We start from the raw sequence: 25,817 nt of genomic DNA, 5'->3' as shown, positions 1-25,817 counted from the left end.
GTTGTTGTCAACTGATTGTTTTCATATTCTTTATTGGGAAGGGGGTGTCTATGGTGTTGTTTGGTTTGATTGATGTAAATCCTAGTTTTGCTTTAATATATATTAACCTGTTACATATTAAATATGATCAAAGTCAACGTAGTGTAGTAAATTAAAAAAAAAAGTATATAACCCGATAATTGATCACACAATGTTTAAAGGAAGAAAATTCTTTAAGACCTGTATGATAGGTTTCTCCTAAGTTTTGTTTCCGTCATGTACATATATAATTTATTGCTTTTAACGTATTCCATAATTATCGGAACTTAAGCAGCTTATACATGTTATGGTAGCCGGGGTTGGTTATACAATTATTCTTCGTAACGAGAGAAAATATCAAGAATGTAGTAAAGCTAATTTTTACATCCGTCATTATATTTAGGAATATTCGTATGCTTAAAAATTTAAGACTATCTTCGTTTGCTGAATTCATGAAATTTTACGTAATTGTCAATACTAAAAAAATATACACTCGGGGACTAAACAGTCAACCAGTTGTGGTATCTATCCAGTTGTAGAAAATCAAAGCAAAAGAACCCTGCTTTGCAACATTCGATGGATATATCACGATAAAGCTGGAGATGGTTTGTAAAAGCTTTCACAGCTTGTTGCCAAATCCTTTTAGATAATATAATTGATGTATTCTATATACGTATACTAAATGAAATGTAATGAAATAAAATGAGTTTAAACTAAATCACAAACAAGCAAAAAGATAATGTTGCAGAAGAAGGATAGATACATAAGAGAAATTGTTGATTATCATAGATATATCAATACAAGATTGGTGACGTAACATTAACATTTGCAATTTTACAGACAAATAGCAATAATAAGTATAATAGATATAAGAAGATGTGGTATGTGTGTCAATGAGAAAACTCTCCATCCAAGAAACAATTTGTAAAAGTAAACCATAATAGGTCAAAGTACGGTCTTCAACACGGAGCCTTGGGTCACACCGAACAGCAAGCTATAAAGGGCCCCAAAATGACTAGTGTAAAACCATTCAAACAGGAAAACCAACGGTCTTATCTATATAAAAAACGAGAGACGAGAAACACTCATGAACCACTACAACAAACGACAACCACTGAACATCAGGTTCCTGACTTAGGACAGGCGCAAACAAATGCAGCGGGTTTAAACTTTTCAATAAGCGCCGATCTTCACCCTACCTGAAATAATAGTGTAACATCACAACATAGAAAGACACACTATAAAATATCAATTGAAATGGCTTAACTTCATCAAAAGACATATTAACAAAAACAAGTGAACATACACTGAATGAATAAATTTGATCTATGACATAATGCAAATACAAAATTAACAAAACAAGGGGGTTAGATGTAAAACAATATCAGAAAGACAACCATAACATTGGACAAAATGCCGCCAAATAAAATAACGTACACAGGTAAATAAATTTAAAAAGTAGATTATTCCTGGTTTAAGTATGACTGGTTTTGTTCCATTCTAAGGTTTTCTATTTTTTTTCTGTTTGTCATTTTCAAGTAAGACGTAAATGTGGTCTTTCCTTCTTTTCAAATAATAGTTTATCATTTACTTCTTCGAATCCTTTTTTTCATGCGGAATGTAAACACAAATAAAAACAAGAATATATTGAAGAAATTCAAATTTTCTTGTTCAAATGCAATTGACCCTTTTATTTTCACACTAACCACATTTCTTGTCAAATTTAAGCGACTATATATAGGCTTTATTTCTTTCTGAAGAAAGAGAACACAATCCTCACACTGATAGTATCAGAGAGTAAGACTGCCATTTACATCATTCATGATGATTTGGAAAAAGCCGTCACATTTCTGACTTTGTGAAATAATTCATATTATTTATTTAACAGCACCAAAACCTTACTCTACTACGATAGCAGAACATAGTTCTGAAATCGCTATCAAACATAATAAAGATGATATTAAAATCATATCAAAACATTTACGCACGAGTTAAAAAAAGATTTAAGATAAAAAAAATTGATTTAATTCTCAAATATGTTATCACCAAGCCCATATGTGGGTAAGAGGTAAGAACCTAATTCAACAGTATGCATAAACGAATATAATATTAAGCTGCGTTGGATATTCCGCTAACAAAATCTTTCATATGAATGAATGAACATCTTATCATTTTTGGGCTTTTGAAAATCTGTTTTGCCTCTATTGCTGATGAAAATTCATAGATAAGAACAGCAGAAACGGCAATGGAAATAGAAATATTCATGTACTGTATAGCTTAAAAACATACTGTCCTCAACAGATATCACGTTTGCTGGCCGATATTTCATTAATATGGTTTATTGTATGGTCGACGGAAACTCTAATGTTATTCAACGGATATTTTTTAGAGCGGAAAGTAGTTTTTTCGTTAAATAGATAAATTGTATCCGTAGAAAATTGAAACGCAGTTTATCATTTATTGAAGATAAAACTAAATGACTAAATGAGAGTTAAATAAAAGTAATGTATTTTCATACTTCGGAAATGTTATGTTTCTTTCTTGTAAACCTTGGATTACTAAAAAAAACTTTAGAAATCACATTGGTCCTAGGTGTCGTTATAAACAGACAAAAACTTAAACTAATATAAAAATACATGAAGCTCGTCTGACGTGTACAATTTTACGATTTTACTTATGAGTCAAATACAAAGCGATTTTCATAAAAACAATTGAAGTTATAAGAAGTCAAGGGTCGACAAAAAAAAACACAAACAATTAGAAGATGGACAGGCATTATCTCGGCAAAAAAGATGAAATAACATATAATAGTCCAAAAAACATTACCTAAAAAGTTAAGATTGAGGAATACGAACTTCATCAAAATTTAACAATGACCTCTGATGACAGGCGAGAGTAATCATATTCTGATGAACTACTAGAAGTATGAGTAACATATTTTACTCGTCAAAAGTTAAGCTCTGTTGATAAGGGGAAGGATTTGAAAAATTAGTCTAATGTTGTTCTCCTCAGTATCTTCCTCCATACATGATTCATTTTTTCTCTGGTAGAGTTCTTTTTCAGATATTTAAAATGGGTACTACTTTTCGAGTACAGTTCATAATATCGTGGTTTATATAATAAGTAAATTGTCTTAGGTGCCAGAAATCTCTGATTTGTTTACACCTTTAGTCCCTAGTTTTATATATATGCAGGACTCTGAACCGCGAAGGTACTCCGAACCGCTGATCAGGCTGAAGTGCGATGGTGGCATTGTGACGCTATCTTGTTGATAGCTACGCCGAAGTATGATAGTGGTAACGCTGAAGTGTGATGGTGGTATCGCTGAAGTGCAATGCACTACATAAACTATACTTTCAATGCTTTGCATGTCGATGTTGAAGTCAATTCGTTTGTTAGAATCAGTTTTTTCTGGTTTTTAAGTTAATAAGGGGCTTATAAACTTTTTAATACTACGGGAAACGAATATTGATTGGTGGAGATGGAAAGTAAACCTTATGTAGCGGATTTTTTTTTTCGAAATCTACAAAAGTTTTTTTTTTTTATTTTCGATGGAGCGTGGCATTCTCTTAATACATACGGGTCCGCAGACAAACTCTCCGTATTATAATATTATGTAAACTAGGAACTCATGAGAGGAACCAAGTAAAGATAAAATGTTAACGCAGAATTATGTTCCCATCCTGAAAACCAAAGAGGACGATCTCTCACTTAGTATGCAACTGTAACTATAGGACACACAAAGACAATAACGAATGCAAATTTATATACTAACTATTAAAAAAATCTACTTCTCATAGGCCTTATAAATGAAAATCTGTAGATATAAAACTAGCAATCACGCGTAATATAGACCATCGCACATCAGCGAACGAACCATCGCACTTCAGCGCAGAACATCGCACTTCAGCGTGACCATCGCACTTCAGCGTCCCCATCGCACCTCCGAGTCGTACATAATATTGCTATGACGTCGTTATTTGAAATAGAATCAAGTAGACAAAAAATTAACAACTACACCAATTACATATGGACAAAACACGACAGTTTCAAAATCATTGGTAACAAAACATGTCTTCATATTAAGACAACCAGGAAAGACATATTCGATCATAGGACACATGAATATAAACTTGAAGTCGCACACATTTCCTCCAAAATCCGCAAATAAGATCATATTTGCATGTCATACACGTTATAATACAAGTGTTTTATATTAAGTAGAAGATCACCTGTAAAATTTCGTCTTTTTATCTTCAGCTGTTTATTTATTTCACAAATAAAATTTTGATTGAAAAACATTGAAACCTGCATGGATAAGTAGTTTTGTCTTAATATTTACTGACGTATCACCTAGATTCATAATATGCAATTAATATTTTATATGAAGTGAATTGCGAAATCTGAAACAAAACGAATTGACAGTGATTTTTAAAAAGTTTGACAATAAAGGAAATACGCAAATTCGTAACACCATCTCCCGTCCGCCGGAATTGTCATTTCTGGATCTATGTGTATAAAAACCGTTCATTTGTCATTGACGTTATGATCCTGCTGACTAGCTGAATTGTTCACCTTAGGTATGTAACTTTGTAATAGTAAAGTATTTTGTACAAGTAATATTTAAAAGCTCGCTTGCTATATCTATTAATTTAATTACAAATAAGCTAAAACTCGTCTCAAATGTTAATATTTTCAGCGATGCTATAATGTGTGTTTGTGGGCCTATGATTATGTAAAAACTTTTAAATTTCAGATTAATATCTACAACCCTTTAGATCCAATATGAAGTTAGCAGTTATCCTGGCTATTGGTCTTGCAGTACTTCTTATAGGTATGTACATAATTGTATTACAACAATTTAAAGACAGATAAATATTTGAAAAGCAGAGGGATATTTCTCAAAAATACGAAGAAGTGGAATGATTCCCAATGAGACATCTAACAGCCATGCAGAGACTAATGAAGTAGATTTAAGAAATTAAGGTCACCGTATTGCCCTCAACAATTAGCAAATCCCATACCGTATAGTAAGCTATAAAATGATCTGACATAGATGACGAAATATAAAACAATTCAAACGAGAAAACAAACATAACAAACATAATATATATATTCTACGAGCAATGTCATTTTAAGAGTCATAACCATGTTTACCAAATCTCTCCATGCATAGTAGCTCCACGTTTCTGATTGTTTAATTAAAGAGCAGATGATTACAGATGCAAGGTTCAAAACTGCAGTTTGCTGGATATAAGCAAATGTAAATTTTATTTATAGAAATATCAGAGAAGGACATCTGATGGTGGTACTAATTTTATCTTGAAAATAGTCATGTCGTTGGGTTCAAATTAAAATTCTTTTTGCCTAAGAGTGTTGCAATGAAAACATGTAAGCCATATTTTAGCACATCAATATATGGATAAGGTTTTTATTACATGGACTTTAAGATTTTTTGGAGGTATTTTTTATAGAAACAATCAAATACATGTCAATTAAAACAATAAACTACTCATAGCTATAAAAACCAAAATAATTTTAAGGTCCCTAACCTTTTACAACTATGAAAGAAAATATATTAGACGGTAGGGATGTGTTGTAGTACAGGATGAAATAAAGTTTTGAAATAAATTATTATATGTTAACTTTAGCTATTTATTAAAAAATACTATTGGTACCTATTTATTAAATAATGGTGTGTTTAGCCTTCACTATGCGAAAATATTACCTAAGTTTGAAGACAAAGTGAACGCCCAAAAGGAGTGCATTATGTCTTCAAACGAAGCTGTTTTCTCGCATAGTCAATGCTCAGCACAATCATTTTCTTATTATTACAATTTCAAATTAACCAAACCAGTAAACAAATAAAGTCAATGCATTACATTATTATTTCATTTTTTTACACTTCGGATTGATTTAATGATTCCTATCATAATGGACTCTGAAACAATTGCACTACGCTACGTCTACTCACGTGGAAAAGCTAATACTTATATTCAACAAGTGTACTGACTATCAGGCAATAGAACGCTTTTCCTGAAATAACTTTTTTGAATTCTGTGTCGAAATAAAGCTAATTGCGAAGGAGTATTTTTACGAAAAAAATTATAATACTAAATAGTATTAAGATTATGGCTGAATTTTTTTCATTGCGTTAAGAGTGGTGTTATTATCTCAACATTGACAATACCTGCTAATAATCATACCACATTTTTTGATCGGTATATTACGCTTATAAGTTAATTTTATCAAATATGACATTAGGATATCTCTATATATTTTAAATTTCTTTTCCAATTGTTTTGTATATATATCCCTCTTCATGTTAATTGTTTTTGTTTTGTTGTTCATATCAATTCCTTATTAATACTATTAAAAAAGTCCATTCTGAATTGAAATGAAAAGAACGATATGAGGTTGTTATACATGAAGCAACAACCTAGTGAATGTAAACAAATAACCTAAAAATATCAAATATATCACGCTTTATTGATTTTTTATTGTATCCTTACATGTGTAAAACATTGTATTTTGTTTTAGTCCAAGACGCAGATGCAAGTTGTGCTTCCAGATGTAAATCCCGTTGTAGAGCAAGACGCTGTAGATATTATGTGTCAGTCAGATATGGATGGTTCTGCTACTGCAGATGTCTCCGTTGTGCCAGTGAGCATACCATGAAATTCTCCTCTGAAAATGAAGGGTAGGTTGCAATTATAACATTTATTAATTAAGTAGTTTTGGCTGCCTTCTATATAGAAATCATTTTAATTTAAGTTCATCGTAATGTATCAAAGTCATTACACAATACCAGTAAAATCTATCACGAAAAGGGTGACAATATTCTTGACTAGGGTAAAAGAATCTGACAATAAACTTGGACATCATACACGTAATTATTTTTTGAATCTATATCCATTCCTTCATTTTCTTATATATCATATTTCATCTTCAGACAATCTGAAATGTCAGCACAGATGAATGACCATGAGAACACTGACCAATTCCAGGACATGCAGAAAGGTGAAACCGAACAAGGTGAAACTGGGATGTAAAGAGAAGAATTTATAATGGGACTTTGATAGACATTCTGTTTTAGAGTAATATTCTGATTCGACATTTGTTAATATTCTTTTTTCTTTGGTTTCACTTGTATAAGATGTCTTTGATTTCTGTCATTGTTATTTAATACAATAAATTTTAAATAAAATTGTGTTTCAACTCAGTACTTAGTTAACAGTTAATTGTTTAAGACGCAAATTAAAAGCAACAAAACAAAACTACATATGGAGACAACCATGAAAGACAAATTAGAACGTATGTCACTTAGATATAAGATTGAAGTTGCACTTTACCTCCAAAAAATCGCAATTAATATCATATTTGCATGCCATACCCGTTATAATACAAGTGTTTAATATTAAGCAGAAGATCACATGTACCAGTTCGACATTTTATCTTCAGCTGTTTATTTATTTAAAAGTAAACGTTTGATAGAAAAACATTGAAATAGAAACCTGCATGGATAAGTAGTTTTGTCCTAATATTTACTGACGCATCACCGAGATTCTAATTTAAACATGCAGTTCATATTTTATAATTTTCGATTATTCTGATTTAAGATTTCAATAGTATAAGATATTTTTTCGTTTCGATTTTCCATATTTCAAAATCAAAAGACCAAAATAAGTCGATGATAAAGAATTTAGGTTTTGAATAAAATAATTTCAAAATTCGGTTGCAGATCCAGGTTTTTAATAATGGTGTTTATGTGCCTGTCCCAAGTCAGGAGCCTGTAATTCAGTGGTTGTCGTTTGTTGCTGTATATCATATTTGGTACATAAACTAGGTGGTTAGATTTCTCGTTTAAATTGTTTTACATTTGTAATTTCGGGGCCTTTTATAGGTGACTATACGGTATGGGTTTTACTCATTATTAAAGGCCGTACGGTGACCTATGGTTGTTAATTTCTGTGTCATTTGGTCTCTTGTGGAGAGTTGTCTCATTGGCAATCATACCACATCTTCTTATTTTTTTTATATCAAAACAAAAGTATAGATAAAATGCGTATGAAAAAATTTTTTTTTTTCATACAAACCCACTCACAGCTCTATAAAAAGGCCATTTGTCTATAGTAGCGAATTTTCTGTAATATTCATCAAACATACAAAATTCATTTTAAACGAGACATGTATAATATTCTCTCAATAATTATATATCACACTAAACAAAAGTATGTGACGATAGGACACCAAGTCCCACTCGCATTATTACACATTTTTACCTATTATGTATGTTTGTTTTGCTCACACATTGTTCAATTTAAAGGAATTTTACGCGACTGTCATTCAAGTGAGAGGTTTAGCTAGCTATACAACAACCAGGTTTAATCCGCCATTTTCTACATAAGGAAATGCCTGTAACAGGTCAGGAACATGACAGTTGTTTTCCATTCGTTTGATGTGTTTGAGCTTTTGAGTTTGCCATTTGATAAGGGACTTTCCGTTTGGAATTTTTCTTGGAGTTCGGTAATTTTGTTATTTTACTTTTTCCATGTTCAGTGAATTGCGAAATCTGGGTAAAAATACTTATTTCGCAAATATTGTCAAAAGTTCACATCATAGAGATCATAGTTACTAAGTCTTTAATAAAATTGATCATAAAACTACATAAAAATAAAACTTTAACCTACCATAAACCACTATTTCAACTTGAAACATGACGGACGAACGGACAAACAGACATGAAAATATAATTCCTCTACTAACATAGGCATTCGTGTTGATTAAAATTTAGCATTCTGTTGTTTGGTGGACTATTGGTGGTATGATTTATTTCTTTTGGCCAATGTGCTGTTCATTTGTTTGTTTTCCTTTAGTGTCCTCCTACTTTTTTTCTGATTTAAAGCTTTTGTTTGGAGAATTATTCTCCATTACGATAGGATAATACGACGGATATCGTTCTGGATTGAAATCTTTGGATTGAAGTAATTGTCCTTATTTTGTCTAGTCCGAGTAGTGTTTTCTTATTTCCGATTTCTGATATTTATTTTTGATGTTGTTGGTTCTGTATGGTATATAAGAATTACTATATGTGGTATGATTTCAAAAGAAACAAGTACTCAACAGAGTCTAAAAGACGTGGATGTAAGCAGCTATAGGCCAATATACGGCTTTTAGTACGATGACAAGTAAGGTAAATTTAAAAATGTAATGGACCGAAACGGCTTATTTTGGTATTTTTTTAAAGATAGATATAATACCCTTTGACTAAGGCATGTCGTAAAATTCCAAAGTGGTGCAGATTTTTGAAAACGGGGATCAAAGATCAAAAGGGGGATTTAAAAAAAAATCACAATTTTTGGACATTTTGGACAATTTCTCGGTAGTCCCTCGAGATAACTGAAAACAAAATTCTATGGAATCATGCTCTGGGAATGTTGCACAAATTCAGCTTGTCATATTTATGCTTGATTGCCAGAGATTAGTGATTTATACCCCCGCTTCCAAAATGTAAGAAAATGAAAAAAGATATCTTCATCTACGGAAATTATCGACAGAAATATTTATATTTAATATTTAGCTATGCAATAATATATGACAACATATAAAGATATTTGTGGGAAAGTTTTGTTAACATGCCATAAAGAACAAAAGAGACATAAGTACTGTATGGTTAACACCCGGTCCATGATTCAATGAAAAATGATGAAATTCATTAATGATTATTTAAACCCAAAATAATGTTGGAACTATAAAAATAGTCTTGATGCATAAATGTCAGCATGCACACGGTAGTATATGCAGCTCTTTTTTATGTTAATAGGTCAATCAGTACAAAAGCAAAAGCATATTGAAAACTTGTGTCTCCTTTTTATTAAACAACACAAATAATGGAATATATAGCAGACTTGACTAAAACCGATTCGAAAGCCCGATATATAAAGATCCATTTTGTTACATCTGGTGATCCGTTTATTTGGCAATCATCAATGGCAGTCAGCAGGGTTTAAGGACATCCGTTGTTCGACCTGTTAGTCAAATGCGTTTTGTTAAAATATACTTTGTCACTTTTTTGGTCTTTTAAATAATGTTGTTTGTGCTGTATTTAGACCCCTCTACCAAGAAATTTGTTTTGCATGCACACGTATAAAAATTACGGTTTTTATCCAACGCAATCATAGGTTTGAACGTTGTTTTCAATTTAGATTTGTTTATATTTTTTCGTTTGGGCTTGTATTATATTTTCCTTCGGGTTTTTATGATCCGTTCATCCTATTTCGACTCTTCACAATTCAAGAGTCTATCCTAAATTGAGGTAAATTATATGGCCTTCCAAATATCGTTTTGATCCCTAACATCACTGAAGAGACATTAATTGTCGAAATCCGGATATGGTGTATGCACCTCATGTTTGCGGTATACCATCTTTTGCGTAAGTTTATTGTTTTCTGTTTGGTATTAAATTATTAATTAAGATCCATTTTTACATCTTGTGATCTGTTTATTTGGCAATCGTCAATGGCAGACAACAGGCTTTAAGAACATCCGTTGTTCGACCTGTTAGTCAAATGCGTTTTGTTAAAATATACTTTGTCACTTTTTTGGTCTTTTAAATAATGTTGTTTGTGCTGTATTTAGACCCCTCTACCAAGAAATTTGTTTTGCATGCACACGTATAAAAATTACGGTTTTTATCCAACGCAATCATAGGTTTGAACGTTGTTTTCAATTTAGACTTGTTTATATTTTTTCGTTTGGGCTTGTATTATATTTTCCTTCGGGTTTATATGATCCGTTCATCCTATTTCGACTCTTCAAAATTCAAGAGTCTATCATAAATTGAGGAAAATTGTGTGGCCTTCCAAATATCGTTTTCATCCCTAACATCACTGAAGAGACATTAATTGTCTAAATCCGGATATGGTGTATGCACCTCATTTTTGCGGTATACCATCTTTTGCGTAAGTTTATTGTTTTCTGTTTGGTATTAAATTATTAATTAAGATCCATTTTTACATCTGGGGATCCGTTTATTTGGCAATGGTCAATGGCAGTCAGTAGGGTTTAAGAACATCCGTTGTTCGACCTGTTAGTCAAATGCGTTTTGTTAAAATATACTTTGTCACTTTTTTGGTCTTTTGGATAATGTTGTTTGTCCTGTATTTAGACCCCTCTACCAAGAAATTTGTTTTGCATGCACACGTATAAAAATTACGGTTTTTATCCAACGCAATCATAGGTTTGAACGTTGTTTTCAATTTAGACTTGTTTATATTTTTTCGTTTGGGCTTGTATTATATTTTCCTTCGGGTTTATATGATCCGTTCATCCTATTTCGACTCTTCACAATTCAAGAGTCTATCCTTAATTGAGGTAAATTATATGGCCTTCCAAATATCGTTTTGATCCCTTACATCACTGAAGAGACATTAATTGTCGAAATCCGGATATGGTGTACAAATATTTGCACCTCATATTTGCGGTATACCATCTTTTGCGTAAGTTGATTGTTTTCTGTTTGGTATTAAATTATTAATTAAGATCCATTTTTACATCTGGTGATCCGTTTATTTGGCAATGGTCAATGGCAGTCAGCAGGGTTTAAATACATCCGTTGTTCGACCTGTTAGTCAAATGTGTTTTGTTAAAATATACTTTGTCACTTTTTTGGTCTTTTGGATAATGTTGTTTGTGCTGTATTTAGACCCCTCTACCAAGAAATTTGTTTTGCATGCAAACGTATAAAAATTACGGTTTTTATCCAACGCACTCAAAGGTTTGAACGTTGTTTTCAATTTAGACTTGTTAATATTTTTTTTTTGGAGGGGGCTTGTTGCACCTCATGTTTGCGGTATACCATCTTTTGCGTAAGTTTATTGTTTTCTGTTTGGTATTAAATTATTAATTAAGATCCATTTTTACATCTGGTGATCTGTTTATTTGGCAATCATCAATGGCAGTCAGCAGGGTTTAAGGACATCCGTTGTTCGACCTGTTAGTCAAATGCTTTTTGTTAAAATATACTTTGTCACTTTTTTGGTCTTTTAAATAATGTTGTTTGTGCTGTATTTAGACCCCTCTACCAAGAAATTTGTTTTGCATGCACACGTATAAAAATTACGGTTTTTATCCAACGCAATCATAGGTTTGAACGTTGTTTTCAATTTAGATTTGTTTATATTTTTTCGTTTGGGCTTGTATTATATTTTCCTTCGGGTTTATATGATCCGTTCATCCTATTTCGACTCTTCACAATTCAAGAGTCTATCCTAAATTGAGGTAAATTATATGGCCTTCCAAATATCGTTTTGATCCCTAACATCACTGAAGAGACATTAATTGTCGAAATCCGGATATGGTGTATGCACCTCATTTTTGCGGTATACCATCTTTTGCGTAAGTTTATTGTTTTCTGTTTGGTATTAAATTATTAATTAAGATCCATTTTTACATCTGGTGACCCGTTTATTTGGCAATGGGCAATGGCAGTCAGCAGGGTTTAAGAACATCCGTTGTTCGACCTGTTAGTCAAATGCGTTTTGTTAAAATATACTTTGTTACTTTTTTGGTCTTTTGGATAATGTTGTTTGTCCTGTATTTAGACCCCTCTACCAAGAAATTTGTTTTGCATGCACACGTATAAAAATTACGGTTTTTATCCAACGCAATCATAGGTTTGAACGTTGTTTTCAATTTAGACTTGTTTATAATTTTTCGTTTGGGCTTGTATTATATTTTCCTTCGGATTTATATGATCCGTTCATCCTATTTCGACTCTTCACAATTCAAGCGTCTATCCTAAATTGAGGTAAATTATATGGCCTTCCAAATATCGTTTTGATCCCTTACATCACTGAAGAGACATTAATTGTCGAAATCCGGATATGGTGTACAAATATTTGCACCTCATATTTGCGGTATACCATCTTTTGCGTAAGTTGATTGTTTTCTGTTTGGTATTAAATTATTAATTAAGATCCATTTTTACATCTGGTGATCCGTTTATTTGGCAATGGTCAATGGCAGTCAGCAGGGTTTAAATACATTCGTTGTTCGACCTGTTAGTCAAATGTGTTTTGTTAAAATATACTTTGTCACTTTTTTGGTCTTTTGGATAATGTTGTTTGTGCTGTATTTAGACCCCTCTACCAAGAAATTTGTTTTGCATGCACACGTATAAAAATTTCGGTTTTTATCCAACGCACTCAAAGGTTTGAACGTTGTTTTCAATTTAGACTTGTTAATATTTTTTTGGGGGGCTTGTATTATATTTTCCTTCGGGTTTTTATGATCCGTTCATCCTATTTCGACTCTTCAAAATTCAAGAGTCTATTCTAAATTGAAGTAAATTATATGGCTTTCCAAACACCGTTTTGATCCCTAACATCACTGAAGAGACATTAATTGTCGAAATCTGGATATGGTGTACAAATATTTGCACCTCATGTTTGCGGTATACCATCTTTTGCGTAAGTTTATTGTTTTCTGTTTGGTATTAAATTTTTAATTAAGATCCATTTATTACACCTTGTGATCCGTTTATTTGGCAATCGCCAATGGCAGTCAGCAGGGTTTATGAACATTTGTTGTTCGACCTGTTAGTCAAATGCGTTTTGTCAAAATATATATTTCACTTTTTTGGTCTTTTGGAAAATGTTGTTTGTGCTGTATTTAGACCCCTCTAGCAAGAAATTTGTTTTTGCATGCACACGTATAAAAATTGCGGTTTTTATCCAACGCAATCATAGGTTTGAACGTTGTTATCAATTTAGACTTGTTTATATTTTTTCGTTTGGGCTTGTATTATATTTGCCTTCAGGTTTATATGATCCGTTCATCCTAATTTGACTCCTCAAAATTCGAGAGTCTATCCTAAATTGAGGTAAATTACATGGCCTTCCAAATACTGTTTCGATTCCTAACATGACTGAAGAGACATTAATTATCGAAATCCGGATATGGTGTACAAAAATCTTTGCACCTTTGTTTGCGGTATACCATCTTTGCCGCAAGTTTATTGTTTTCTGTTTGGTATTAAATTTTTAATTAAGATCCATTTATTACACCTTGTGATCCGTTTATTTGGCAATCGCCAATGGCAGTCAGCAGGGTTTAAGAACATGTGTTGTTCGACCTGTTAGTCAAATGCGTTTTGTTAAAATATACTTTTTCACTTTTTTGGTCTTTTGGAAAATGTTGTTTGTGCTGTATTTAGACCCCTCTAGCAAGAAATTTGTTTTTGCATGCACACGTATAAAAATTGCGGTTTTTATCCAACGCAATCATAGGTTTGAACGTTGTTTTCAATTTAGACTTGTATATATTTTTTCGTTTGGGCTTGTATTATATTTGCCTTCGGGTTTATATGATCCGTTCATCCTAATTTGACTCCTCAAAATTCGAGAGTCTATCCTAAATTGAGGTAAATTACATGGTCTTCCAAATACTGTTTCGATTCCTAACATCACTGAAGAGACATTAATTGTCGAAATCCGGATATGGTGTACAAAAATCTTTGCACCTTTGTTTGCGGTATACCATCTTTGCCGCAAGTTTATTGTTTTCTGTTTGGTATTAAATTTTTAATTAAGATTCATTTATTACACCTTGTGATCCGTTTATTTGGCAATCGCCAATGGCAGTCAGCAGGGTTTAATAACATTTGTTGTTCGACCTGTTAGTCAAATGCGTTTTGTTAAAATATACTTTTTCACTTTTTTGGTCTTTTGGAAAATGTTGTTTGTGCTGTATTTAGACCCCTCTAGCAAGAAATTTGTTTTTGCATGCACACGTATAAAAATTGCGGTTTTTATCCAACGCAATCTTAGGTTTGAACGTTGTTTTCAATTTAGACTTGTTAATATTTTTTCGTTTGGGCTTGTATTATATATGCCTTCGGGTTTATATGATCCGTTCATCCTAATTTGACTCCTCAAAATTCGAGAGTCTATCCTAAATTGAGGTAAATTACATGGCCTTCCAAATACTGTTTCGATTCCTAACATCACTGAAGAGACATTAATTGTCGAAATCCGGATATGGTGTACAAAAGTCTTTGCACCTTTGTTTGCGGTATACCATCTTTGCCGCAAGTTTATTGTTTTCTGTTTGGTATTAAATTTTTAATTAAGATCCATTTATTACACCTTGTGATCCGTTTATTTGGCAATCGCCAATGGCAGTCAGCAGGGTTTATGAACATTTGTTGTTCCACCTGTTAGTCAAATGCGTTTTTTGTTAAAATATACTTTTTCACTTTTTTGGTCTTTTGAAAAATGTTGTTTGTGCTGTATTCAGACCCCTCTACCAAGAAATTTGTTTTTGCATGCACACGTATAAAAATTGCGGTTTTTATCCAACGCAATCATAGGTTTGAACGTTGTTTTCAATTTAGACTTGTTTATATATATATATATATATATATGTAACACTCAGAAACGTGTCCTTCCCCCCAAACGTGTCCGATTCCCCCAAACGTGTCCACATGACGTCACTGAACTGCAAAACATGTCCTAATGTAAAAGGGCGCCAAAGCGTGTCATTTGTATAAACACCCAAACGTGCCCAATACCCCAAACGTGTCCAATCCCCCAAACGTGTCCATATCAAGCTTAATTTTTTTCCTTTACTGGAATTATCATTCGTGTCCATATTATAAATTTGGTTATTGCTTTTTCATTAACGTATACTCATTTTACTATTTCATTAAAAAAATAGAAATAAATTACTTTAGGTCTTTTTTTAACCGGCAGTATAATCTGGGTAAAAGTGCCAATATGTTCGGCTATGTTGGATGTAAATGTAAGCAGCCATGCTCAGTTAATTTGTAGATATTAAATCAAATATCTCGTGTAGGGAGAATGTCACTCTCTCTGCGCATTAAAACCTGTGTAGCAATTCACTCTTTCATGGTGCCATCAGTTGTATTTTGGAAGGCAACATTCTTTTTTTTTTTAATTTCCGCAACTTTTATTTAAAACGGCCTCTTACATAACGGAGATTGAAGTAGTTTCTTACTGAAGTCATAAAAAAATTGGTTGTTACTGGCTCTTAAATTTTTAGATTAAAACCCCAACTAGTGTTAATCCCGAATAACCGTAAAAATTTAGGCCTAATCCTAAATTCCCGGTATGATAATAAAACCTATGTACAGTATTTATTGTTAACATGATGTCGTTCAAATAATGCATGAAATATTTGGCAGTGGACGTTATGTCTCTTGTTTGTGTGTCTTTAGTGATGCTCGAAACCTAAAATTTATTAAGAAACCTGATAAACAGTAAACTTTTGATTTGAAGAGTTTTTAAAATACCAGAACTGTTGAAAAAAGGGAAGTCAATTCTGCGGAAAGCCCGCCGTGCAATATTCGGTTTAATATAAAAGGCATCATCAGAATTTATTAGTACAAAATAATTCACTTGGTAAACGATTAATTCAACTGTACTAAAATTATTTGTATGTTCGCTCTAAATCAGAATGCAATACTTGCAACTTGCATTTCGGTCAAAAGTTAATTCATATGTTACAGATTAAATTTGCAATTATGATAATCATTAACAACCGGCATTGAACAAACTAATGATAATAAATGACCACTTCATCAACTGTGTCCCCCATCATAGAATTGCCGTAAATGTTATTGATGTCATTTGTATATGTATTAGCGCTAAAAGACGTGAGACGTTCTGGCGTTTAACAGTGTACACGTTTTGGCGAAAAACAATTATCGGACACGTTTGGGGGTTATGAAATCGGACACGTTTGGGCAATATTGAATATAACGGACACGTTTGGGGAGAATGGACACGTTTGGGGGAATCGGACACGTTTGGGGGGATGGACACGTTTGGGAGTGTTACATATATATAACAAATTTCTTGGTAGAGGGGTCTAAACACGTATAAAAATTGCGGTTTTTATCCAACGCAATCATAGGTTTGAACGTTGTTTTCAATTTAGACTTTTATATATAATATATATATATATAATTCGTCTAAATAACAGTCCAACAATGTTAGATTTGTAAATTTGCGGAATCAATTTTTTTGTTCTTCCCTAGCCGGGATTCGAAATCATGCTACTGAGATATCATGGAATAACTTTTTATCATCTAGATATAAGAAGATGTGGTATGAGTGCCAATGAGACAACTCTCCATCCAAGTAAAAATTTATAAAAGTAAACCATTATAGGTCAAAGTACGGTCTTCAACACGGAGCCTTGGCTCACACCGAACAGCAAGCTATAAAGGGCCCCAAAAATTACTAGTGTAAAACCATTCAAACGAGAAAACCAACGGTCTAATCTATATAAAAAACGGATAGGTGCAAACAATTGCAGCTGTTCATTAGCAAACAGAGACGGCAGAATAATTCTTACATATGCCTTTTCAGTCACTTACAGATCCGGCACAAAATTGCTTCACAGTCAATAGATTTTGAAAAGATTCCGCTAGGAATATTTCGTCATGGTCTTGCAAATCAAAATCATTGTAGTGCGGGAGTGCACAGTCACTTACAATTTTTTTTTTCAACCCCTGTTTATTATCGGGTGTACAAAGAATTTTTTTTACAATCACTAATTGATCTGCCTTCAATGACTCGAAAAATCTTAGATCTACCACCATTTGAAATAGACCTCCTTATTCTATCTGCTGATTTTGTAAAATGTTCCACATCATATCGACCAAACACGTCCACGACACACCCGAAGTTTTCAAAACAACCTATTAGGGTTTTTAAAGGAGTTCTTGGCCAAATCCCCAAAACTGTTGTACCTTTTTACATAAACACTTTGTACAAACTCATACCATCTCTGATCAGGGGTATACTGGTTTCCAGTGCAGGGATATCACATACTCAGATAAAGGTAAACATTTCCGTACAGTATCACATGACAGTGCATTGTAATCATTCTCCAAATGAAAATAATTGTCATCTACTATCAATGGCAAAATATTCATCAGAAAGGTAGGAATAAATTGTAAAGCTGTAGGAATACTAAATTTTGACGGGAATGGATAGTAATAATTTGAAATTTCTAAAACTGCTTTCACAAATTTTGTCCGCATCATAAAGGGTCTGGAAGAAAGGAACATTATGTACCTAGCAAATTATACGACAACGAAAAAACAGATCATCGTGTAGACTTTCTGTTAGTTTTTGGAAAGCAAACTTTATGCTACGACTGATTTGAAGCATCAGAAGCAAGTTTAATTTTTCATTTCAGCCAGTAGATAACAATGCATGCTGAATGATGCAGCGCCTTGTCCTTGAATTAATCTTTAGAGAATAAACTTACCACTGGATAGTGTGACTGGTAATTTGCGTCATTTAAACATAATCGGCACACTCAAATGACTCGAAATCCATTAATTACTTATCTCGTTGTACGACTTAAGTCTTTTGTCTGCAAAATAAACGTTTGGACCAGTCTAATGGTAATTCCATTGACGCAAGTTGGATCATCATCACACGCTGTTGAGCATTTGTTTTTCCTTAATTCAAATGTATCAAAATTTCTTCTTGTTGTACATGCGTAGGCTTTATAAGACGACCTATGCTACTTTACTTGTTTTTATTTATGGATTCAGCACTGCCCATAATTTTCCGGATTAATTCGGATGTGTTCCAATGTGGTTTAAAATTAGTCTATTCAAAAAACTCAACAAGAATAAATTCTAAAAAAACACCCCAAAAGTTAATAAACCTAAACATCTGTACTAAGTCAAACATCTAGACACAAACATTGATACAAATCTATATTCGTATTTACAAAAATTAAGAAATATACGTTTAATTCATTGTGAAAAATACAGCAATTCATAAGTCAGGGGGAAAAAGGAACAGGGAGCGCAACATGACTTATTGAGGTGAATATTGAATAGTAAAACTGCTATATGATGAGTATTATAAAAAGGCTTCTAAAAGTTGATTTGTATGTTCTGGCAACATTGTTGTTTGTTTTTTGGTTGCACTTCTGTGTTCTGTTATTTCGTTGTTTTCCTCTTATGATTGATGTGTTTCCCTCGGTTTTAGTTTGTAACCCGGATTTGTTTTCTTGTTTATGACTTTTAAACAGCGGAACACTACTGTTGCCTTTATTTGATATATTAAAACTTCTTAAGTATTGGTTGTTCCACTATTTTTTGTCAAAATCGACTACGGGTGATGTATGTAAGGAAATTAATATACTTTGACAGACGGTAAGATTGAAAAAAATGTCACATGCAATTGAAATTCTTCAAATTCACTAAATACGTATTTACATATGATATTTAATTTTGATATCAAATGAAAGCTGATATATTAGTCTTTCATGTTATAGCAAATATTTGCTGATATCTTCATTCAGTAATTAATTATAAGCGTTCCCGTGTTTGATATTGAAAAAGAAAAAAATCGGGAAATCACGCTTTACCGCTATTTTACAAAAAACTGCACCGTGAGAAACACTACGACAGGGCTAAATAATAGTATAATGTTTACTCTATCATCATGTGGATTTTCAGCCGTGAGGTATGTCGGTCCATTAAACTCTTAAAATAAGTGACTTTTTCTTGATTTGTCACTCCACTAATTCAACAATTTGCAAAACCCTTTCAAAATCATAGGTCGAAAATATAACTGTCTGTATGGTTTACTTCTTATATAAATAACGTAGTAAAAAATTGACCGTGACTTTTAAATCATATAAAGTAAAGGAAATATGCAAATTTATTACACCAACTCTCGTCTACCGGAATTGCCATTTTTGAACCTATGTGTATAAAAACTGCACATTAGTTATTCACTTTTATAATCCTGCTGACTAGCTGAATTAAACATATAAGGTAGGTGACTTTGTCAAAATAGATAGTATCCCTGTATCATAATGATCAAAATGTGATTATATTTTGATATAGACCATTTCAATAAATAAGACAAGTATATTGTACAAGCAGTATCTAAAAGCTCGCTTGCTATATCTATCACTTTTAATACTAATGAAATAGCACTCTTTCCAAATGTTAATATCTTCAGTGATGCTTTAAACCAACATAAACAAATGTTCTACTAAAACTTTTTTGAATTTCGTTTTTGCGCTAGAGATTTCAAACTTTCGTTCTTGATACTACCCTATAGTTTACAGTATTGTTTTTCCCTATTGGTTTTAGAGTACCATATTTAGATCCAATATGAAGGTAGCAGTTATCCTGGCTATTGCTCTTGCAGTACTTCTTATAGGTATGTACATAATATTATAACAAATTCAAGACAGATAAACATTAATTTTATTCCAAAACATATTTGACAAGAACATTCCATGCCAGTACTTATTTTAACTTGAAATAGTCATGTCGTTTGGTTCAGATTTAAATTCATTTTGCCTAAGAGTGTTACAATAAAAACATGAAATATTTGCCATGTTTATCAAATCAATATACGGCTAAGATTTTTGTTAAATGCACGTTCAGATTTTTTTAAGGTAGATTTGATAGAAAACCCGTTAATTACATGTCAATATAAACACTTATCTGTAAATGGCTATAAAAATTAAATGGCTATATAGTCCTCAACGTGGTATATCTATGAAATATAATATATTAGAAAGTAGGAATGTGTTGTAGTACAGGGTGGAATAAAGTTTTGAAATAAAATGTTATATGTTACCTTTTGCTATTTAATTAAAATACTTATGGCAACTATTTATTGAATAATGGTGTGTTAAGCATTCACTATTATGCGAATATTTTAGCCGAGTTTGAAGACATAGTGAACGCCCAGAAGGCTATTGCATTCTGTCTTCAGCAGAAGCTGTTATTACACATAGTCAATGCTCAGCACAACAATTAGCTATTATTACACTTTCAATGTTTAACCAAACCGGTAAACAATAAAGTCATGATATCCATTATTTCAAATTAAAAAAAAATCTAAACTCTTTCATTTTTTATCCATTTTTTAATACAACTTTTTATGCAAATAACAGCTGCGCTCAGCTTCGTCTACTCACGTGGGAATGTTATTTTAACTTTTTTCAACTGCTTTATTGACTATAAGTATAACTCTTTGTCTTCAATAATTTATTTGAATTTTATGCCGAAACAATTATTTAATTATTTTACATAGAGAATAATAATACTTAATAGCATTGAGATTATGACTTAATTCTTGAGCGGTGTTTTTATCGGAAAATTGACAATTCATGTTAATTTAATACAACTTTAAATATTCATCTTTTTATCCTTTGATCTTTGGTGTATTATTGTCTTGTTGTCTCATATCACGTCTCCTTAATGTAATTTCAGCTTATAAGTTAAAATCATCAAGTATGCTATTAGAATACTAGTATCACTATATATCTTAAATTCTTTTTCAAAACGAATTTAGTTCAACCCTAGTAAGCAATTGTTTTGTCAAAATATCTTACCCTCTTCGTGTTAATTGTATTTGATTTCCTGTACGTATCATATCTTCCATTAAAAACATTCTTTTAAAAAATACATTCTTAATTAAATATAAATGAAATATATGGGATTATTCAACATGAAAGAACAATCCACTGAAATTTAAACATTTAACCTATACATATCAAAGATATCACGCTTTATTGATTCTTTTTTTTTGTATTTTTGCATCTGTGATATGTTGTTTTAGTCCAAGACGCAGATGCAAGTTGTGCTTCCAGATGTAAATACCGTTGTAGAGCAAGACGCTGTAGATATTATGTGTCAGTCAGATATGGATGGTTCTGCTACTGCAGATGTCTCCATTGTGCCAGTGAGCATACCATGAAATTCTCTGAAAATGAAGGGTAGGTTACAATTACTAGTATAACATCTATTAATTATGTATTTTTGGCTGCCTGCTTTACATTGGTAAATATCTTAAGCATACATCAGTGTGCAGGATTTTAAAATTAGGTTGATTTCAACATGTAAAATTCATCACACCATGTCAGTAAAACCTATCATGAACAGAGTTGACAATATTCTTGACAAGAGTAAAAGAGACAAGGTCTGACAGGAAAATGCTATGATTTCTACTTTGACATCCTTCGCGTAATGATGTTGAAATGCCATTAATTCCTTCATTTTCTTATTTATCCCATTTTATCTTCAGACCATCTGAGATGCCAGCACAGATAAATGAACATGAGAACACTGACCAATTCCAGGATATGCAGAAAGGTGAAATCGAGCAAGGTGAAACCGAGCAAGGTGAAACTGAGATATAAGGAGGAACATTTATAAAGGGACGTTAATATATGATTTGTTTTGGAATAATATTCTGATTGGACGTTTGTTGATATTCCATTCTCTTTCGTTTTACCTGTATTATATGTCATAGATTTCTGTAATTGCTTTCTGATACAATAAATTCTTACTAACACTTTTTTTTTAACTCAGTACTTAGTTAACAGTTACAAAAGATATTTAGTGACTCAGTATTTCATATGGAGAGAGTAGATGCGATTTTAAAAAGTTACCCGCAGAAAAGTTGTCACAATGGATCTCATTAAATGGTGACACGGTTAGTGTTTGTGTAAACCATCCATCCGTGAGGTGTTGGATAGCAATTTTCTTTTTTCTTTCTTTCATTTACTTTACAAATAAAAGATGTAGATGTACGACAATGAGATATCAACTCAAAGGTACAAAATAACATAAAGACATCTACAGATTCTACATTAGATAATGGATATATGAAAATGATAATAACCCAGCTACAAAAATAACAAACGACATCTAAAGGTCTATTTGTTTAAAAATTTAACGATGAGAATCCCCAAAATTTTTTAGGACCAGTTCCTAAAAATATTGGCTTTACAATCAATATACTGTGTAAACTGTGTGCGAAATACCACTTTATATCAAAAGAAGAATAATATATATGCAATTTAATATATTTCTCATTAAAATCAGGTAAAATATTTTGAGGGTTTATGATAGTCATATCCCATCTGTGAAAGAGTGTTTTTTAGTAAAGGAAATATAACATTCATAAAAATCTTAGACGTCATTGTAGCAATGTGCCTATAAACCAATTCAGACGAAGCCAACAAAAAAGCCGCTTTAAATTATCCAACCTGTACACCTACATACGAATAAAGGAGAGTTGGGTAAACGTCGCTTAGACTAACTTATTGTGTGCCTGTACCAAGTCAGACTATCATTTCCATGTGTTGTTTGTTGTTTTTAGTTTTTGTTTGTATGTCTATTTTCTCGGAGGAGATGGGTGTAAGTCGTTGGTGTAATCTGTTGTAATTTCAAGTCTTTTGTATGAGTATCTTGTTTGAAAGAGTATTGATAGAGAAGGACGTAATTTGAGGAATATTATTTGTGCACTAATACTTCTTTGATAATAAAATATTTGCTCAAGTTGATGGAGAGGTCTAGCAACAAACTATAGGCTTTACAAAGATTAAAATGCCATTGAAATATGCGCTGCTCCTTGTAGGTTGATTCAAGACTTTTTTGAATTTGTTTAAAGCTGGAAAGATGTAAAGTCACAATTAGTGATATTATTGAGACAATAAACTATGTTTTATTGCGGGGAATAGACCTATAATCTCGTCACCCTTTTCCTGACATTTTTTCTTAGACCAATTGATTTCAGGAACTGAAGTTTCAATCTTGATAAACCATTTCAATATAATGTACATCTTTCATTTTTCCTATGTCCAATCTCTTTAAATTTTTAAAAAATACAAAGCTTTTAAACTGCGTATTTACTTAGCCGGATACGATTAAGTTGTTCAGTAACATTTATTTTCCTCCCGATCGGAAACTTATTTGATCAATAACATCAAATGTTCGGGTCAACATAACAAGTAAACAAATACGAATAATAGGACAAGGACAAAATGCTTGCTGTAAAAGGACTGTTGCATTTAAGTGGGATGATTGAGTGCTGATAGTTTGTCGACATGCTTTGTCCAATGATCAATTTTAAACTGCTGTTAAATACATTCTATTGAATTCTTGTATTTTTTATTTGTAAATTTGTTTTTTGGAAGAGGGCTGGTATGGTGCAGTTGGCTTGCACTTACTTATATCTTTTATTATTGCTGTAGTACAGTGCCATTTTCTTCCTGTTGCATCTACTATCCATTTAATGTTAACATTCACAATTTGTTTTCTAAAAGTTTTTTATAGCTCATCTTACATCATGGATCTTTGCTTATTTTTGGAGGTTATGATCGCCTGTATATTTTTCACTGTTTTCTTTTGTTTAAAAGAATTTTGAATGTATATGCCTTTAATAAATATCGTAGAAATTGAGTTAATATATAATTATTAAAGCATGACATGATTTCATATCAGCAGGTTAAGCACTTTGTGCTTGTTTTAAGTAGATGATATGTGTTACCACGTCTTAGATTGTGATTTACCATCTACGTCGTCTGGTCTACTTAGTACCGAACGTAGCCTATTCCCGAATATTACTGTTTTGCCGAGTGTGAATTCGCATTGCTATACGACTTGCCTCGGTATTTATATATCCAACATTCATGTATTTAGTTATGATGTTTCTTTTGTAGGTCCGGTTGGATATTTTGTTATGTCTTGTGTTCGCTGTTGGAGACGACGTGGTTCGGTATTTATATATCCCGCTTTCGGGCATTTTGTTGTTACTTTCTTATACGTGTGGGTCCGGTTAGTCACTTGGTGCTGATTTGTTGTCTGTATATTTCGTTTGTAGTTTGAATTCTGTATTTTCGGTACATTCCACATATGTCTTATTTGTCAGTATAGTCGAGTTACTCGTGGTTCTTCTACAGGGTTTTTGTTTTATGTTGTTTGTTTTCATGTGTGTTTACTTTTTGGTCTAACATGATCTTGCCTTATATTACATTTTTTTTAATTTTTATTTTCTATATGTATGTTAAAGTTAAGATAAAAAATTAGCTACTTCATTTAAAGGATTTTAAGTTTAAATCAACTATATGCACAGGATTTTCTTGTTTATACACAGTTTTGATTTAAAAGAAAAACCAACATGGTTAGAAAATATTAATAATAACACCATTACAAACACAATACCATTTTAATATTCTTGTCATGGTTAAAAGATACATAAAATAACACCATTACAAACTCAATCCCAATCTAATATTCTTGTACGTGTCTATAAATAAAACAAATCTATTATGTTTTTAGAAATTTACCTGTGATAATATAAACGTCATAAGAAATACGTCACTTTTTCAGACGTTGATTCATTCATGTGACGCGCAGTTTATTTTTCGTTTGTGGTGTCCTGGTGTGCTGTCGTAAATTCATGGGAGGTGTCCGTTGTTATTCTGCGGTTTACATGTTGTAATGTACTATTATATTATGTATTTATGTTTTTCTCTGTGCTGAGTGTTCTTGCATTTGTTTGTACTGTATTCCTGTCACGTAGTGTTGTCATTTTAGCTGTATTTGTAACATTGCCATTAAAGCGGGAGGTTTGGCTAGCCATAAAACCAGGTTCAACCCACCATTTTTTTCTTAACATGTCCTGTACCAAGTCAGGAATATGGCAGTTGTTATCAGACAGTCCGTGTCTATGTATGTTAGCGTTTGCTTTTGTTGTAGTTTAGTGTTTCTGTTGTTCCGTTGTTTTCCTCTTATAGTGGATGTGTTTCCCTCGGTTTCAGGTTGTTACCCGGATTTGTTTTTGCTTAATCGAATTATGACTATTGAACAGCGGTATACTACTGTTGCCTTTATATTTCAAAATCGTTCGTGTAGTCTTTTCTATTATTTATGGTTATTTTTAATGTGTTTTCAATGTTATACTTAATATTTAAACGCCTTAGATTTCAGAAAT

At 32.2% G+C, this 25,817-nt stretch overlaps 1 protein-coding gene and 1 long non-coding RNA gene across 2 annotated transcripts in view; one reads left to right on the top strand and one right to left on the bottom strand.

The window, feature by feature from the left end:
- The window catches only part of LOC127710884 (uncharacterized), a 238,989-nt gene that overhangs the window by 167,109 nt on the left and 46,063 nt on the right, over positions 1–25,817 (bottom strand). The gene's annotated exons all lie outside the window — the stretch shown is intronic.
- On the top strand, positions 4,460–7,240 carry LOC127710791 (uncharacterized). The gene is made up of 4 exons (XM_052216753.1): positions 4,460–4,598; positions 4,775–4,852; positions 6,559–6,718; positions 6,971–7,240. The coding sequence occupies exons 2-4, from the start codon at positions 4,804–4,806 to the stop codon at positions 7,068–7,070; spliced, it is 309 nt and encodes a 102-aa protein (XP_052072713.1). The 5' UTR covers positions 4,460–4,598; positions 4,775–4,803; the 3' UTR covers positions 7,071–7,240.

The sequence above is a fragment of the Mytilus californianus genome, unplaced genomic scaffold, assembly GCF_021869535.1.
Source record: "Mytilus californianus isolate M0D057914Y unplaced genomic scaffold, xbMytCali1.0.p SCAF_1, whole genome shotgun sequence".
NCBI lineage: Eukaryota > Metazoa > Mollusca > Bivalvia > Mytilida > Mytilidae > Mytilus > Mytilus californianus.
Note: the sequence above shows the minus strand (reverse complement) of the source record. Positions and strands in the feature narration are given on the sequence as shown.